The sequence below is a fragment of the Halichoeres trimaculatus genome, unplaced genomic scaffold (genome assembly GCF_033239565.1).
Source record: "Halichoeres trimaculatus isolate MK-OKI-2021-1 unplaced genomic scaffold, fHalTri1.1 fHalTri1_scaffold_12, whole genome shotgun sequence".
Lineage (NCBI taxonomy): Eukaryota > Metazoa > Chordata > Actinopteri > Labriformes > Labridae > Halichoeres > Halichoeres trimaculatus.
This window is the reverse complement of record NW_027437190.1, coordinates 21,560,552-21,576,025: the sequence shown is the minus strand read 5'-3', so window position 1 is coordinate 21,576,025 and position 15,474 is coordinate 21,560,552. Positions and strand designations below refer to the sequence as shown.

The following is a 15,474-nucleotide window of genomic DNA, read 5'->3' as shown; positions in this document are numbered from 1 at the left end:
TACTCACTCTGACATATTTCCTTATTTTCCATTCCTTTTCTTCATTTTCAGGTTTACGCCTCACTCAAAGTCATCATTTTCTCTTTTCTTCCTCTTTTTATATGTCACAGAAACTAAAATCTTGAAATGGATTGAAGGTATTACAGTAAAAGAGCAGATGCAGTGACATTTTTATGTAGTGATGGATGCCCTTTTTGCACATTGCAATAGTGAAATTACTTTTCGCTGAAGTTAAAGAGCTTCCTCGTAATGTGGTCAACTCAGCACAAACATGCAGCAAACAGGAAATTAGCATAAGATGTTTTGTTTTCCTGTTCTCTTGTTTTTGGTTCCTTTTGAAAATATGTTAAGCTGTCGTCTTACATATCAAAGAAAAACAATATAACCACACACCCCTCTCACAGACTGTATATAGTTAAGGAGTAATAAGGTACATTTCATTAAAGGAAAAATATCTAGCTGTTAGCTACAGACTTTCACTGGAGACCCTTCAACCCCTTTTTAACTGCATAGCTAATCTTCTGTAAATTGTTCTCAACCATACTCTCAATAAGGAATTGAAAAAAGAACAAAAAATGTTCAAATGTTTGTGATATTTACTGTACCACAGAACATTAACCACATTAATGTCCTTATCACAGTAAACGTCTTTTAAATATGATGAAAACATCCAATTTCACCCCCATTTTATCCATCTACTGTTCTGTTCATTGTCTCTGGTGTTGACTTTGGTTTGCTCGACACTCAAAGTATTCATAAAAATAGCCCAGAGCAACAATGACTGATGGATTTGTTGGGTGTGTACTTACAAGGGTTTGCGATGAGTAATATTTCAATTACACTGTAGACTGTTCTTACAACAAATAAAAATTCCCACTTTAATTTCTAATTTCATTTGACCAAGGTAAATTGAAACTTTAATTCCACACAAAAATTTGTTGACTGAAAACCGATCTGAAGTCAGAACTGTTTTTGGAATAAAACTGTCAAAATGTGTTAAACTGTGTCCATTTTGTCTTCCCTTCCTTGTAGGCTAGCACAATGAGGAGAGAGAAAATTTAGCTTAGCGTAGCTCTAGACAGCTACCTGATAAAGAATATAGAGCACAGGTCAAGCACAAAAATATAAGCTTTTGGCTCCTGGCATTGGTGTGTGAATGGGATTAGTTAAGACGACTGTGAGGAGGATCTGCTTTAATTGGATTGCTGCAACACATTTTGGCCTTGAGTCGCACACACACTGTTGTGAAAACGTGACTCTAAACAAGGCGTGAGTTTGTTTTGGAAATGAATGGAGATCGGATCTTCTGCTTTCCTTTGTTTAGGAAAACTTTTTACATGATACAACATATCAATGTAATGTACTTATTAACAGTAATATAGCACTGCTGTTTAAATGTGACAGCAAGCAAACTCTGTGCTTTTATACCATAGTTTAGTAGCCAGCAATAACAAGCGCTACTGGCAGCCTGTTGCTCCAATGTTTCTTTAGACTTAGGTGGCAACTAGCAACCTGTCAGTTTGTACTATTGTTTAGCAGCCGTCTATATTTAGCGCCACTGACAGCCTGGTGCTCTATAAGACGTGTCTGTAATGCCCCTCCTCTCTAAATTCTTGCTTGTGTTGTACCTTGCTTTGGATGAAGTGAGATTTGTAGAACTGTAGAGCTGTAGTAATGTTAGTGACTCCTGGTCACCTACCAGGCATGGCTAACATAACTTCACTCTTCATTTTATTGGTAGACTGTCAAGTTTGAACAGACCACTACAGTATAGCGGCTGCATGTGGGTTGAAATGAACATTATCACTGACAGCATAGCCCTTTTAGCCTTGAGGTCGTGCACTGTCACTCTCCTGTTTAGCTTTCTCTGCTCTTCTGTCCTCTTTCTGTTTTACAGTTAGGCTCCAATGTCCACCTTTACCACAAAATTAATTTAAAAAAATGTTTGCAGCAGAAAAAAACACAGATCTCTCACTACAAAACTTGTCCGCCAGCATGGTGTTGTCATAGAGACTTTGAATTTAATTTGGTCCTGCTCGACCCGATTGGGAAGCTAAGACGTAGCATTAGGGATAACCTGTATTGGCACTGATAATCTCAGTTTAAAGTGTGGATTACGATCAGGCACATATCTAGAAGAGAGACTTTTTCAAGATCACTTAGAAAGTCCTCACAGGCCCTGTAAAACTGATGGATTTAACATAAAAACCTCTACCATCAGTGCATGAATTTGGTGCGTGAATTTTGACTGAAGACTTGAGAAAGCGCTGTATAAACACAGTTTAACCATTCTTCATATCAGAAAGAATGTAAAAATAAATATCTAAAAACACTGAACAATGACCCAAATGTTTTTTCTTCCATCTGTGAAGCTGACAGTATACACCTCTTAATACCATCATACCAGACATAGAAGGTACAAAGAAGTATTATAACTGCCTCAAACCTAAAAACTCCTTTCTCTGTGTCTTTCAGCAGGCTTCTTAAAGCACCTTACTCTCCTATTTAGTTTATTCCTAAAATGTAATTATTAGGAGTTGGGTTTGATTGTTTTTGGTCCCCTTTCTCTCGTATTTAAGGTTCATGGGGAAAGACAGCTCCTCTCTGTCCTCTCCTTTTCTCTATGACAGAAAAAACAGAGACAGACTGCAAAGTAATCATTATGCTTTACTGATTATATTTAAACAACATTTTGATAACTTTTCAGTGTAAAAAATGTACCCTTGTCTATTTGTATCAGGAAACAAGTGTCCAAAGTTAAGCAGAATACAGTCTGGAGCAATAACTAATAAAAATCTGCCATATCCATCCAAAAACAGACTCAAAACAAACAATAAAACCCATTTTAATTGGTGAGGTGTTGGTATTATAGCACTGGAAACCAAAAGACATCAGTAATTCTGACTGCTCTCTGAGTTCCCAACATGAAAATTTTCCTATGGGCACTGTGTGTTTCCTCCCTGCCTCTCATCAACAACATGGGATGACTTTACATGCACTTGCTTTCCACACATTCACAGTCCTAAAAGCACTCCTGTTTTTCAGAACATAAAATGAAAGCAATAAGACCAGAGCAGTACCAGAGAAAATCACTAATTCCCCTTTTCTCAGTCTTAATATACCAGAAAGTGAAGATGACTGATGACCTGATTAAAATCATAAAAGAATATTTTTAGATTCCAGTTTTCTTGACATTTACAATAAAGATGACACAACCCTGTGCTACAAGTCATGTGAATCCAATGAGTCTTTTTGTAAAAATATCTCATTATTTAATATGACTAATACCTTGAGCTCCCAGATTTACTGTTATTCCACTGAAGCCCTTTTCTGTGGTGATATAATTTATAGTCACGTTAGTAGTTATTCACTCTTTCTTTCTTTCCACTCTTGGATTCAGTGGTTTGTCCAAGGACAGTTTACTTTTCATAGTAAACATAAATTTCCTGTATGATTCTATTTAATCTCATGTTGGGGTTGATTTATGGCTTATCTTCCTGTGTGCCAATTTGCTACCTGGGCAGCATGTCCTGTAGGTCTGCTACCACAAAGGCAACCACAGCCCACAACGCTGAGCAGAGGTCCATCTCCTGAGGGTCCTGGACGGTGATGGTATCTCCTTCACTGTGATGGAACCAAAAGTATCGACTGTCTGCAACATGGAGACTAGCACCTGGATGAGAGGAGGTGATAAGAACAGCAAAAATTAAGAAAAAGCTGTTGCTTCTGTTTCCACGTCACATGCATTTAAACAAAGGGAGAAAAGGATGCCAAGGAAAAAAGACTGACATTTTGCTGAGGTAATAAAGTGCATTATTCTTGCTGCAGAGTATCAAACAACTTACCACACAGTTAAGTTGAAATCTGATGCTTTTAGTTATAGTACATGTCCAAGCATAAAGCAAATGAAACATCAGCAGAGTTCTGTTAATAAGATGACATTGTTTGAACCTGTCTAATAGGCACAGCCTAGGAGCGGCATTTAAAAGCTATGAGCCCTGTGCAATTTGTTCTTTATAGGTTTTATAACTTCAGTAAAAAGATTACCAATGTCCTTCACTAAGTTATTTTAATGTGGTACAGACAGTCAAAATATTTGCACTTTTCTAGTGAATACACGCTCCCTTTTTTACTTAGAATGCCTAATTTCTCTACAAGATATTCCAGTGAATTCCTCACCTAGTTTCAAGTTCCTATTCTAAAAGTTGCATCACAGAGGTTTTCTGACTATAAAGCAATGTCAGTTAAAAAAAACTGAACACATGGAGAAAATGTATGGACCATTTAACCACTAAAACCATAAGACAGGGACATTCAGGCCAGCATAGAAAAGGGTGAACTTTTTAACAGTCAGGTTCATCAAGTATTTCCCTTTAACATAAAGTAAGACTATTAACAACGGTTCACGACTGAAGAGTATAAAAAAAGTACATGTAGTGAAAACTCAAATCTCCTCAAACAGCTTGGCAAAGTTACAGTGCACAGCTGCAAGTGATATATGCCAGAGTGTAGACTTGCCAGCAAAGCTTGGAAAAGCCAGACCTTGTTATAAAAGTTAACATAAAGGTTGTTTTTTTTTTTTGCAGAAAATGTTTTAAATCACATACTAAAGATGTATAAAAAGTTTTGTGCTCTAACATTATTTTTTGCTTTACCTTTTCTATGATTCATGATTATAAATGTTAATAGACCTTTATCATGTACACCTTGTCCTGTAAGGGAAAAGAATCTCAGTCTGCTGCTCAGTATTGTCCTACAAGTAAATTTGTTCAGTTTTCTTCTTCTTCTACCATGTGCAGCAGACTGTCAGAATCCATCTTTAAAAGGCTGATGTGTATGGTTGAGTTAGATTAAATCTAACCAACAACCATTTTCTTTTTCTAGCAACTTGTATCATATCAACATAATCACCCTGGGTCTGTTTTGTAAAGGTGCAATCCACAACTGGTCACATCTAGTCCAAGATTCATTTGAAGATTCAACTTAATAACAACTTCTTCCCCATACTTCATGGGTCAGCAAGTTTCTGCTCAGATTTCTAAAGACACCACTTAGAGTGGATGTCTCCCTTTCTTCTCTGTAACTTTATTCATCTGTGCTCATAAGTCATCATGGGGATGAAATACTGCTTACAAAACAGTTTCCAGAGGAAGTGTGTTTATGTATTCAGTGTTTATGAAAGTAGAACAGTCAGAGTATAATCAGGTCTAGATTATGTTCCTCGTCTGTCCACTATCATTTTAGATAACCATGAAGCTTCATTAAGCGATTACTTTTTAGTGCTTTAACAACTTTTGTGGACATTTGCTGCTAGTTGCAAAGATGTGAAGAAGTATATTTATTCTGACCTGGTACACCTGCTTGCATCCAAGGCCAGATGTCCGTCCCTTCTCCATGTGCCTCCAGTTTGGTGGTGTTAATGGGAGCCAACAGTTTGACCACTTCTTCCATCACCTGTTGATGCAAACACAGCCTCAGTTCCTCTCAGGTTATCACAGTCTGTAGTACGCCACTACTGCTAAAACAAGACCTACATTTCCTAGTCCCACTATTCATTATATATTTATATCACATGGCTATAGCTGCACTGAATGCTGTTTGCATTTCTGGGGTTTAGGGTTGGTTTTATGTTTACTTCTGCCGTGCTTGATGTGGAGATTTCATTTTACCTGTGGTTAGATATGTAGCAGAGGATACCCAAAACTGAAATGCTAATTTAAGTATGGAGACAGGTTATACATTTCAAATCTAGCAAGCTGGGATGTTTGTCATTTACTGAAATAATGATGAAACGCATACGACCTAGATGTAAACAAGCACAGGTGTCTCGGTACAGTTTGATAGTATTTTGATCTGTTAAATTATATTAAGGGATTAAATTGTTATATTAAATTGAATTTAACTGTTTGTGGGCTGAGTCTGGTAAGACTGGCAAATATCTACTCAACTGGAGTATGTGGACTGGCTGGAGGTATTAACTCTGATAATGTTCCCCATACTAAGCAAACACTGTTTGCCTGCAGATTCTGTGATTTCATTTTTAGCCATGTTGTTTCAATGAACTCTTGTCTTACTTAACGCTGAGTGTTTTTTTCTTTGAGACCACTCTGTTAGTCTGAATTTATACTGCTGTTCAGGATTAGACACTAGGTAAACATACCTACTGTAAGGAGCACTGTCTAAAGACAGATGTCCAGCAAGACAGAGAGGAAAAATTGGAAGTAAACAGCCAAAATCAGACTTCAAGCCTGAATAAATGCTAACGCTGGAACACAGTTTAGCTTTTAGTCCTACCTTTCTTGCTGCATCACTTCCAGCAAACTGCAGTCCCACTGGGGCGAAGGTGCCCAAGTCAGACTCCATGACTATGTCAAAGTTAGACAGATTCACCTGAGTAGGGAGAGGGCAAAGACAGGAAAGAAACAAAAAGAAAAGAGGAAAAACCAAGGGAAGTCAAGGGAGGACATGGACAAATAACAAAGTGCCTAAAACTAAGAGGGTCAGTTAAATGGACAAAACAGGCGATTCAAACATATTCATATGAGCTCTAAGGAAGGGATGTTGAATGTTTTAAGCATTAACTGTTTCAAAATAACTGAGGCAGTTTCAGGTCTTATAATAAATCAAATAAATGAACTGAACCTCCTATTTGAGTGCTTTGGTACATTGGTAAAAATATCCTTTTTGGTTATTGCCTGCAGGCAGCCAAAGGAAACTGCAGGTTTGTGGATTGCTGCTAAGATCCTTTACACAAAGAAAAAGCCAGTATCTAGTTAAGGCCTGTCTAGCTAGCTGAAAGAAGATCTCTAAAATTTATACTTCCACATTGACAATGCAGTCTATTCTTCACTGCTTCTAACTACAGCAGGAAAAAAAAGTTTCCCTGCATGTGGTGCCTCAGTTGGAGCAAACGGTACCTTGTGCAGATTGAAGTACTGCTGGGCTCCTACACCACCCTGCTCTTCAGCTGACCACAGCACTGTGCGCAGAGTCCTCCGTGGGCGCAAACCTGTGAACGAATCAAGACTTAACTAAACACACAGCAACAGAGTTTTAAATATAGACAGAGAAATTCCATCACTAAATATTACCCTGTCATATATATGATAATGAAAATGCTTGTGTGGAACCACATCAAAGTTTAATGTTTAACTGGCTGTCAGCTGTTGACTGTTGTGATTGTTTCATGTCATTTAGTTTGTGTATTTTTGTTGTTTGTTACTGCAAAGCTGCTAATCTTGTTTTGTCCTTCTTAGGAAACAGATTTTGAATCTCAATCAGACTTCCTGGTTAAATCAATAAAAGAAAAAAAACTTTTTATTACTGAGCTTTGAACTCTTGATAAGCTGAACCTGTAAAGCTATAAACTTGCTCAATGGAGTTCTTTATTTCCATAAAGTACTATACAACATATGCCAATCCGTTTCCTGATTGTGTGTCCTCTTTGTCTTCTAACAGTTGGAGGAAAATCATGCTTACTGCTCTGTTATTTGCCTTTAAGTTTGGGATGATCTGGTCTGTCTTCATGCCCAGTGCAAGTTCAACAGCCAGTGAGTTAAATAAAGAGGCACAATAGGAACATTTTCAGGTCAAAGTATCAAAACTTTGGACTGCATATTGTTCTGCCAGTTTTAACAGCTGACCTTTTCTGCCTGTTTGAAAATAACTGTGCTTGTCTCAAAAGAGCAAACATTTTGTAAAGCCAACTAAGAAAGTAAATAATTCACTTTACTGTGTTTGTGCAGAGGCTGTGGAAGCATCCTGTTGTCTGTAAATTGTCTTTAAATTGAATACCCCCTCCCTCACAGGTTCATCAGTGAGTTTCACCTTAACGTATGTTTTTCTATACATCTGTCTCAATATTACCCAAGTCCTTAATGAGTGACAGAGCCTCCCAGGAAATCATGGCTCCACCTCCGTCATCCATAGCGCCTTGGCCAACATCCCAACTATCCAAATGGCCACTCAGTAAGACAACCTAGAGATTACACGGATAGATAACAGATAAATACAAACATAAAACCAGGAGACACTAAGACTGGTGAGGTGTGTATTATACATGTGTTTTAATGCAACTTTATCAGTTTTCTAATCTTAATGGACAAGTGCTGTACATGGGATAAGATACCACTTATCTTATCTCAAATCCTGTCTCTGTATTGTATCCAGACACACTACAAAAAACATGATATGACTCAAGTTTACTCTTTGTTTGAAAAACAATACTTTTTTGGGGAACAGACATATAGACTGACTCATGAAAACAGAAAACTGTGATTTAAATGTTTTAGGAATATTACACAGGATACATGATTCCTGACAGTATGATGCTCCTGACCTGATGGTTATGGTTATAAAACATTTTCTGACCCAAGAGAGCCAATTATGAACAACAACCCAGAGGCCAAAAGAGGTTAAATTCAAACCTTACGCAACAGACGGGCTAATATGTTTTTAGCCAGGCCAGTGGCATAGCTCTAAGTTTGTAATACCTTAATGCAGATAGAAATATCTCAACTGCTTTTAAATGAGTTTGCCTGAAAGTCCAAGTGGCTGGATTTTCATGAAATATGTTGCAGATTATATTTCTGCCTGTATGTTCTGTGTATCTCCCCCTCTCTCTTTTTTGTTACCTTTTAGCTGCAGGTGAGCAAATAAAGAGTTCACCTGGTCCAGGGCGTTGAAAAGCCCACTGCTGGATTTTGTGCCTTTGTTGGGCTAGTTTACTTCTTCTTCCATTAAATATTTTCAGTAATATATGTTAATAATAAATCACAGTTTTTGATTGTTGATGGTGTTGTCTGTTGGTTGGGCCACCTTAGGACAGAGCGCATAAATGGTCTTTTGTTGTTGAAATTATTGTTTTTCCCTCTCTAAAGCTGTGATCAGGTCAAAATCATATCTTGTCTGAGACTTTGTTTGGAACCAAATTCTTGCACAACACCACTACAGACAGCTCCTTCTGTATTTGTGTAAAGTCATATTGTGCATTTACATTGGTAAAAAGAGCTGGGGGGAACTTGGGCTTCCTGTACAGATGCTTTAGTCCTCAAAGCAAGCAGCCCTGGTTCGATTTCAACCTGTGGCTCTTTGCCACATGCCATTTCCTACTCAACTTAAGAGACAGGATCTTTTTTTAAATAGTTTAACATTTAAAATAAATTTAACATAACACACTGTTACACTCTTAAGCACAGGTACAGTGACAGTCAGATTTGTTGCTTTAGGCTGAAGCCACCGAAGTGATTTACATGTCTGAACTGTCTTCCTCTTAATTGCTTTGCTCAAATGCTGAGATTTTCAAGTGAGGGTTTTACAACCGGTTACAGCATGCATCAGGTATTTCACAGCTCAGTCTATGAGTTGGAATTCGCTCATAAAAAAACTGATGTTATAAAATAACTAGCCCAACAGTAGTGTTAAAACACTGGTAATCGTGTTCAAACCCCATGAGGATGAGTTTTCTGTTGTCTTTTATTATTCACTGTGGAAAAAAAACCATTTCTCTCTTTCCACATTATAGTGTAGCTCTTACTAATAAGGTTGTGACAGCCGAATTGTGCTGATGGTTTGCTTTTGGCTGCTTTCTACAGTGTGGTAAAAAGAGGAAAAATAAATACATTTAAATCATGACACATCAGGGACTATGAAGGAGATCATCAGATGCAGTTCACCTTCATCTCGATGGTACTAACAAAAAGTTACAATCTTATCCCTATAAAAATCTAGCATTGTGATTTCTGTAATTATTGTCAGAAGTCTGTCACATAAAGACATTAAAGTTCACATTTCCAAGCAAAAAATGGAGGATGTTGAAGATAAGTGGGTGGAAAAAGTCCTCATCACTCTCAGATGGCTCTGTAAGGCTTAACTGTGGAAATGACTCACTTAACCTCAAATGTACAGCTCCCTGTGAAAGTCTGCATGCACACAAACGCTCCAACCTTAACTGCTGCTACCGCCAGTCGGACCACAAAGTTACAGAGCCAGTTATGATGTCACTCATACCATGTGTTTCATTTCCCTTTTCTATAATCAGGGACTGCACGTTGGTTGGTTCCCAGATCAGAATAGTAACAGATTACATCAGCAGTGTTCATCTAATCCAAGTATCCTGACTGATTCATCACTGAGCTTCACTTTTTCCCACATATAAAACCAGAGGAACCCCCGCTGGTGAAGAAGAAAGTTAACTTGAATTACACAAATTGGGAAGTGCTGAAATAAATTAGACTTGACAAGCTGATTCAATCAAAGTCAGTAGTCTAATGTTCAGTTTTCTTCGACTATAATGCTAGGATATAATGTTATCCTGTGTTTAATCAGCAGGTCTGTTGGGTCTGTGGTCTGTGAGGGAGTAAAAGCTTACACATACAGTATGCACTTCGTAATCACACTGGGAAATACCAAGTGCACACCCTTCTGACTTCAACTCCCAACAAAACACCTCCAGCCAGAGATTACATTGTGTACAAGAGCCTCAGTCCCAAACATACAATACACACACTTCCTTAAAATAATAAAAACACTCATGCTTCAGATGATCTCCACCTATGCACAGAGACCACATCATGATTCACAAATGACACTGTGGGACTTTTTCCACAGGCTTCAAGTGTGTGAACCAGAGAAGAATCAAAAAGAGGATTTATCCTCATTATTTCTTGCTCTGCTCTTCTCTTCTGTTTTAAATATGTTCTACCATTCATCTTCACAATTATGTGCATTTAACATATACATATCCTACTAAGGTATTTATGATATGCTGCTTCAACACAACTGTGGCTGCTCCTGTCCAACTAATGTTGGGAACATTGGTTATTTATCTTAGTGGCATCACTCTGTGCCCTCTGAATATACAGTGCCTGCATGCACAGGGATCTGCAGCAGCACTTTATCTGTTCATCAGGTTCCACCTGCTAGACGTGTCTGGGTCCTTACCCACATACTTGAAAAGTACCTCTGCATGTCTTCAAGCTGAGTCAGATAATATGTTTGCTCCTTGCAGTGACAGGCTTACACCTCGAAGCACACTTGCCTTAATGTTTCAGAGTCTGATGTAGAATAAATGGTTTGCGAATGTTCCACATAAGTAGCTGTATGTGTTATTCTTGTAACAGACTATCAACAGGAGGATATAGGGCAACCCTGTCCAGAAAGCAGGAGATCTTTCAAAAAACTTTGAAATATATCAGGACTTTAGAGGTTTTATGTTCACAGTTAAATGTTTTTCCTCTTGATTGGACACTAGTTCTTTTAATACATTTTTTAAAAATTAAACCAACAGCTGAAAAGCTTTTCACATATCAAAGTAATAACGATGGACTGTCTCAGCATTTCCATTAAAGCTGAGTGATGGATTCTCTTGAGGGCTTACAACCACAGTCCTCACACACACACACACACACACACACACACACACACACACACACACACACACACACACACACACACACACACACACACACACACACATACACACACACACACACACACACACACACACACACAAATTGCAAGCAGACTCAGCGGCATATGTGAAGTCAAATTTGCACAAGGAGGCTATATGATGGTTCCTTATGAGGGGCAAAAATTAACAGGAAAACCATTTTTAAATAATAACTCTAACCAGGACATCTTTTATGCACTTAGTCAAATTGGAAGACCCACACAAACACTAAAACCATAGACAGACTCTAGCATGACCATGAGCACATAAAAACAAGTCAGACAGGTGGGTGTGTGAGACAGGAGTGTAAAGTTTGACCTGTTCAGGGTGCTGCCAGCCTTTGATCTCAGCTACTGTGTTGAAGGAGTCAGCATCCGGCAAAGTCTTAGCTCCCATTGTGAGTCTGACCACAGTCTTCTGTCCTCTCTGTGCCATTCGCCACATCAGCTCAGCATCCTCCACAGTGATACAGGCTGTAGGGATGCGCCTCACCCCATCCTGGTAGTCCTGCCAGCCTGTGTGAGGACTATAGTGATAGATACATTAGTCTTCTAAACTAAGAGTAATAACGTTTATTCATCTGATTTAGAAGTTGATTCAAATGCCAGATTGTTGTGCTCTTTATCAGCAATGCAATATTATATACCTGTTAATGGAGAATGGAGTAATAGATCGAATTAGTGTTGCCACAGCTCCTACTTTGGCTGCCTCAGATGCTCCATAAGCACGATAAGCCACCGTCTCTGAATAGCTGACAAATGGCTGGTTGAAGACCACAATCCTCCCGACAGCCTCTTTGGCTCTGCGCTTTAATTCTTCAAAAGATTTAACCACCAACACCTCTGCTTTAATACCTGCAAATATAAAAAAACAAGACAAAGAAGAGTAAAAGAAAATGATAAAAGGTATTTAAAGGATTTTATATTCAGCTCTACAGTAGACTTTACCTTCAGGCGGTGTCCCTACACTGCTACCAAGTCCTAGTATAGCCAGACTTTTTACTCTGGGTTCAATTATTTCTGCACTCTCCTCTCCTCTCACCCAGTGTGGAATCTTAACCGGCTCTGGAGAAGAAAATGATGAAACAAAACACAACTGTTACATTAACCAAGGGATAAACCATGAAAGCATTATTTGTTGTCTTAACTTCTGTTTCTTCAACTGACTGCTCACTTTCCATCTCACTATACAACAAGGCACACTCACCTAGATGTACATCGAGTCCATCCTCTGTCATAGCAGTATACATGTACTTGATAGCCAGCTCCAGGTTGTGTGAGCCACTGACACGGTTCCCTATGGTGTCAGTGAAGTCAGCCAGTCGCGTGTAAGAGCGGTTCTGAGCAGCACCATACACAGCCAGGTTAATGATCTTTTTGGCCACATCAGCATAGCCTGCTACTTCTGCAGCTATGTCTAAAACTGGGATTATAAAGAAACAAACAAAAAGCACAATCAGATTTAGCTTCACATTTTGTTCAGTCAAGAATATCTCATAAAATCCCAACAAGCTATCCCCTCTACAGCTCAAACAGGCAAAAAAGTATATTTCTACTTGAGTGGATTTTTTAATATGCTGCTGCCTAACATATTTGCCTGTTGTTTGGGCTTTAACAAAGGCCCATCCTTTAAACATTACTGTTTAAAATGGACACTTCACACTATTCCCATATGTATTTCAGACAGTATACTGGCATCATGTAGCTGAAAGGTGACTTCAACATGAACAAAAGGTCTGGTAGCCCAAGTAATTGAAACCTGCTGTATGAGAGTGGTGCATATGAATAAAAACTAAAACAATAAGAATAATATCAAAGTAAATACTTAAATTCTTCACTTCATGTGAGGTGGTTGGAGGGTTTGGATTACCTCTTTTTGTCTGATTGGATACAGCCCTGTTCACAGCCACTGAGGGTGGATGACAGTCACAAATGGATGAAAAAAACAAGAGGAAGAGGAAGAAGGGCAGTGCACCTTCTTGAGCCATCTGCAGATAGAAAAAAAAAAACAGTTTCAGTATTTGGCCCTTAAGATTTCTGCATCATAGCATATGAAAGGGAAATCAACAGCAGTAGCATCACGTCACTTCTAAGTTAACTCTTCTAGGTAGATAAAAACTGTTACATAACACTGTTGATGCACTGAAGTAACACAAAACTAAAACTAATTAGGCATTGCCAGTTTAAACATGTTCTTAGTCCCCGCCGACCAACATGATCGATAACCAAATAGAGAATCACATTTTAATAACGTCCCAGACAATTCAAGGATAGAGAGACGTCATGGCAGTTTCATCTTCAGTATCTTCGCGCAAAAATAAGCTTCAAGTTTGTTGTGAAAGTACCTTCAACTAATGCAAACACGAACCTCTCAGGCCAGGTTTGTATCTATTTTTGTTGGAAGATTTCACGCTGATTTGAGCATGTTCGTATTGTACGAAAGAAGCACCAAATGTAAACAGCCCACACCGTTTCCGCGCTCGTGATTTCAGCGTGCCCAGCGACATCAAACGTCAGCTCCGACTTTTCACAATAAAAGCCCAAAATGCACAAACGTAATTAAAGGAAATGTAGAGATAAAAATGAAGATCATTGAAAAAGAAAAGAAAAAGAAAAGAAAAAAAAGAAAAAAAAATGTCACCATGAACACGAACTGCATTTTTATCAAGTATCAGTTGAATGATCAGCTGGGTTCATGAAAACTACACTACAGTTAACTTATTGAACACACTATGTGGACATTCAAGGTGCAGGGTGGAAAAAGTATGTGAATCCTTGGCTTTAATGACTCTTTAAATACTCTTTGGTAGCAATAACCTCAGCCAAACGTTTCTTGTAGTTGCAGATGAGACCTGCAAAATGGTCAAGAGGACCACCATCTATACACAAATGTCAGTTCTGCAATATTCATATTGGATGTATGATGTGAACTGCCCCTTTAGGGTCATGCCACAGCATCTCAATTGGGTTGAGGTCAGGACTCTGAGTGATCCACCCCAGATGGCATGTTTTATCGTGTTAAAGCAATTCTGTTCTTGATTAACTTCTGGGTTTTTTTGGGGCCATTGTCCTGTTGCATCACCCAACCTCCACTGTGCTACAACTGTTGGACAGATGGCCTTGAGTGCTCCTTCAAAATGTCTGAATAAACTGTGGAATTCATTTTACTGTGGAAACATGGGATGTTGAATAAAAACATAAAAACATATCATTGTTTCTGTGGTGTTTCTGTAGTTTAAGCAGACTGTTGGTCTATTGTTGTGACCTTGATGAAGATCAGAAGACATTTTATGGCCAGTGTTCAAAAATTCAAATTCCGAAGGGTTCATATACTTATTTTCTTGCAACTGTACACACTGACACCAGACTACCATAGTTCCATGACACCTTAAATGTAACTAATTAAAGAGACTTCTAATGTGTCCCTTCCTTGTATCACTATCATACAATCCTACTGATGATCCTGCTGATAACTCAAGTGACCCTGCTAATGTTTGCAAAACAAACAACATCCAAGGTCACTCAGCCTGCAGTGTATTTCTGCACTAGCCATATTGTAGAAATACACTCTAGTAACGCTGAAAAAAGCATTTAAGCAAATATTACACAAAAAGCAATTGTACAAGGTTACTTTTACACACAACACTTACCTCCAATAGTGTCTTTGGAGTTGGCCTTGCAAGCAATTGTATTTATTAAAAAGCTGTCCAGTGCTTGAAATATATGCTGTCCTCATCACAGAAAGCACATAACATTTCTGCCCACATCCCAACCTGTGGTTTCAATCCCATCTTCGTCTGATATAAATCTGCATTCCTCTGCAGTCTCTGGCATTCAAGTACATGTCCCACCCAGTAACAAAAGACAGATTAATGTTTTCTCATTGTTGTTTTACACACTGTTTTACCATATTTCTGATTTATACAATATTATTAATCAAAGTAACAGAATTCAAACCTCTGTGCATATTCAGTCATATGCTTTGCCCATTTTGTTTAGAGACATTTAGTGTCTCTCTGTCACTTA

The 15,474-nt window shown here is 38.4% G+C and overlaps 1 protein-coding gene across 2 annotated transcripts; it reads right to left on the bottom strand.

Moving 5' to 3' along the window:
• Window positions 1-2,687: 2,687 nt before the first annotated feature.
• LOC141801454 (carboxypeptidase Q-like) lies at window positions 2,688-13,945 on the bottom strand. Of its 2 annotated transcripts, none has more exons than XM_074684511.1 (11): window positions 13,794-13,945; window positions 13,319-13,436; window positions 12,656-12,871; window positions 12,397-12,513; window positions 12,096-12,303; window positions 11,768-11,975; window positions 7,867-7,978; window positions 6,918-7,009; window positions 6,295-6,390; window positions 5,349-5,454; window positions 2,688-3,673 (listed from the first exon to the last, which is right to left on the bottom strand). In XM_074684511.1, exons 2-11 carry the CDS (start codon window positions 13,434-13,436, stop codon window positions 3,513-3,515), a joined length of 1,434 nt encoding a protein of 477 aa, XP_074540612.1. In that variant the 5' UTR covers window positions 13,794-13,945; the 3' UTR covers window positions 2,688-3,512. The 2 variants fall into 2 exon arrangements, with proteins under 2 accessions (XP_074540612.1, XP_074540611.1); XM_074684510.1 differs by having other exon boundaries at window positions 13,817-13,945.
• Window positions 13,946-15,474: the final 1,529 nt, after the last annotated feature.

Coding starts and splice junctions, on each gene's coding strand:
- LOC141801454 (XM_074684511.1), bottom strand. CDS start 13,436: ATGGCTCAAGAAGGTGCACTGCCCTTCTTCCTCTTCCTCTTGTTTTTT. Junction 12,514..12,655: donor TGGACTCGATGTACATCTAG/GTGAGTGTGCCT, acceptor TTTCTTCTCCAG/AGCCGGTTAAGATTCCACAC. Junction 5,455..6,294: donor GAAGTGATGCAGCAAGAAAG/GTAGGACTAAAA, acceptor TTGCATCAACAG/GTGATGGAAGAAGTGGTCAA.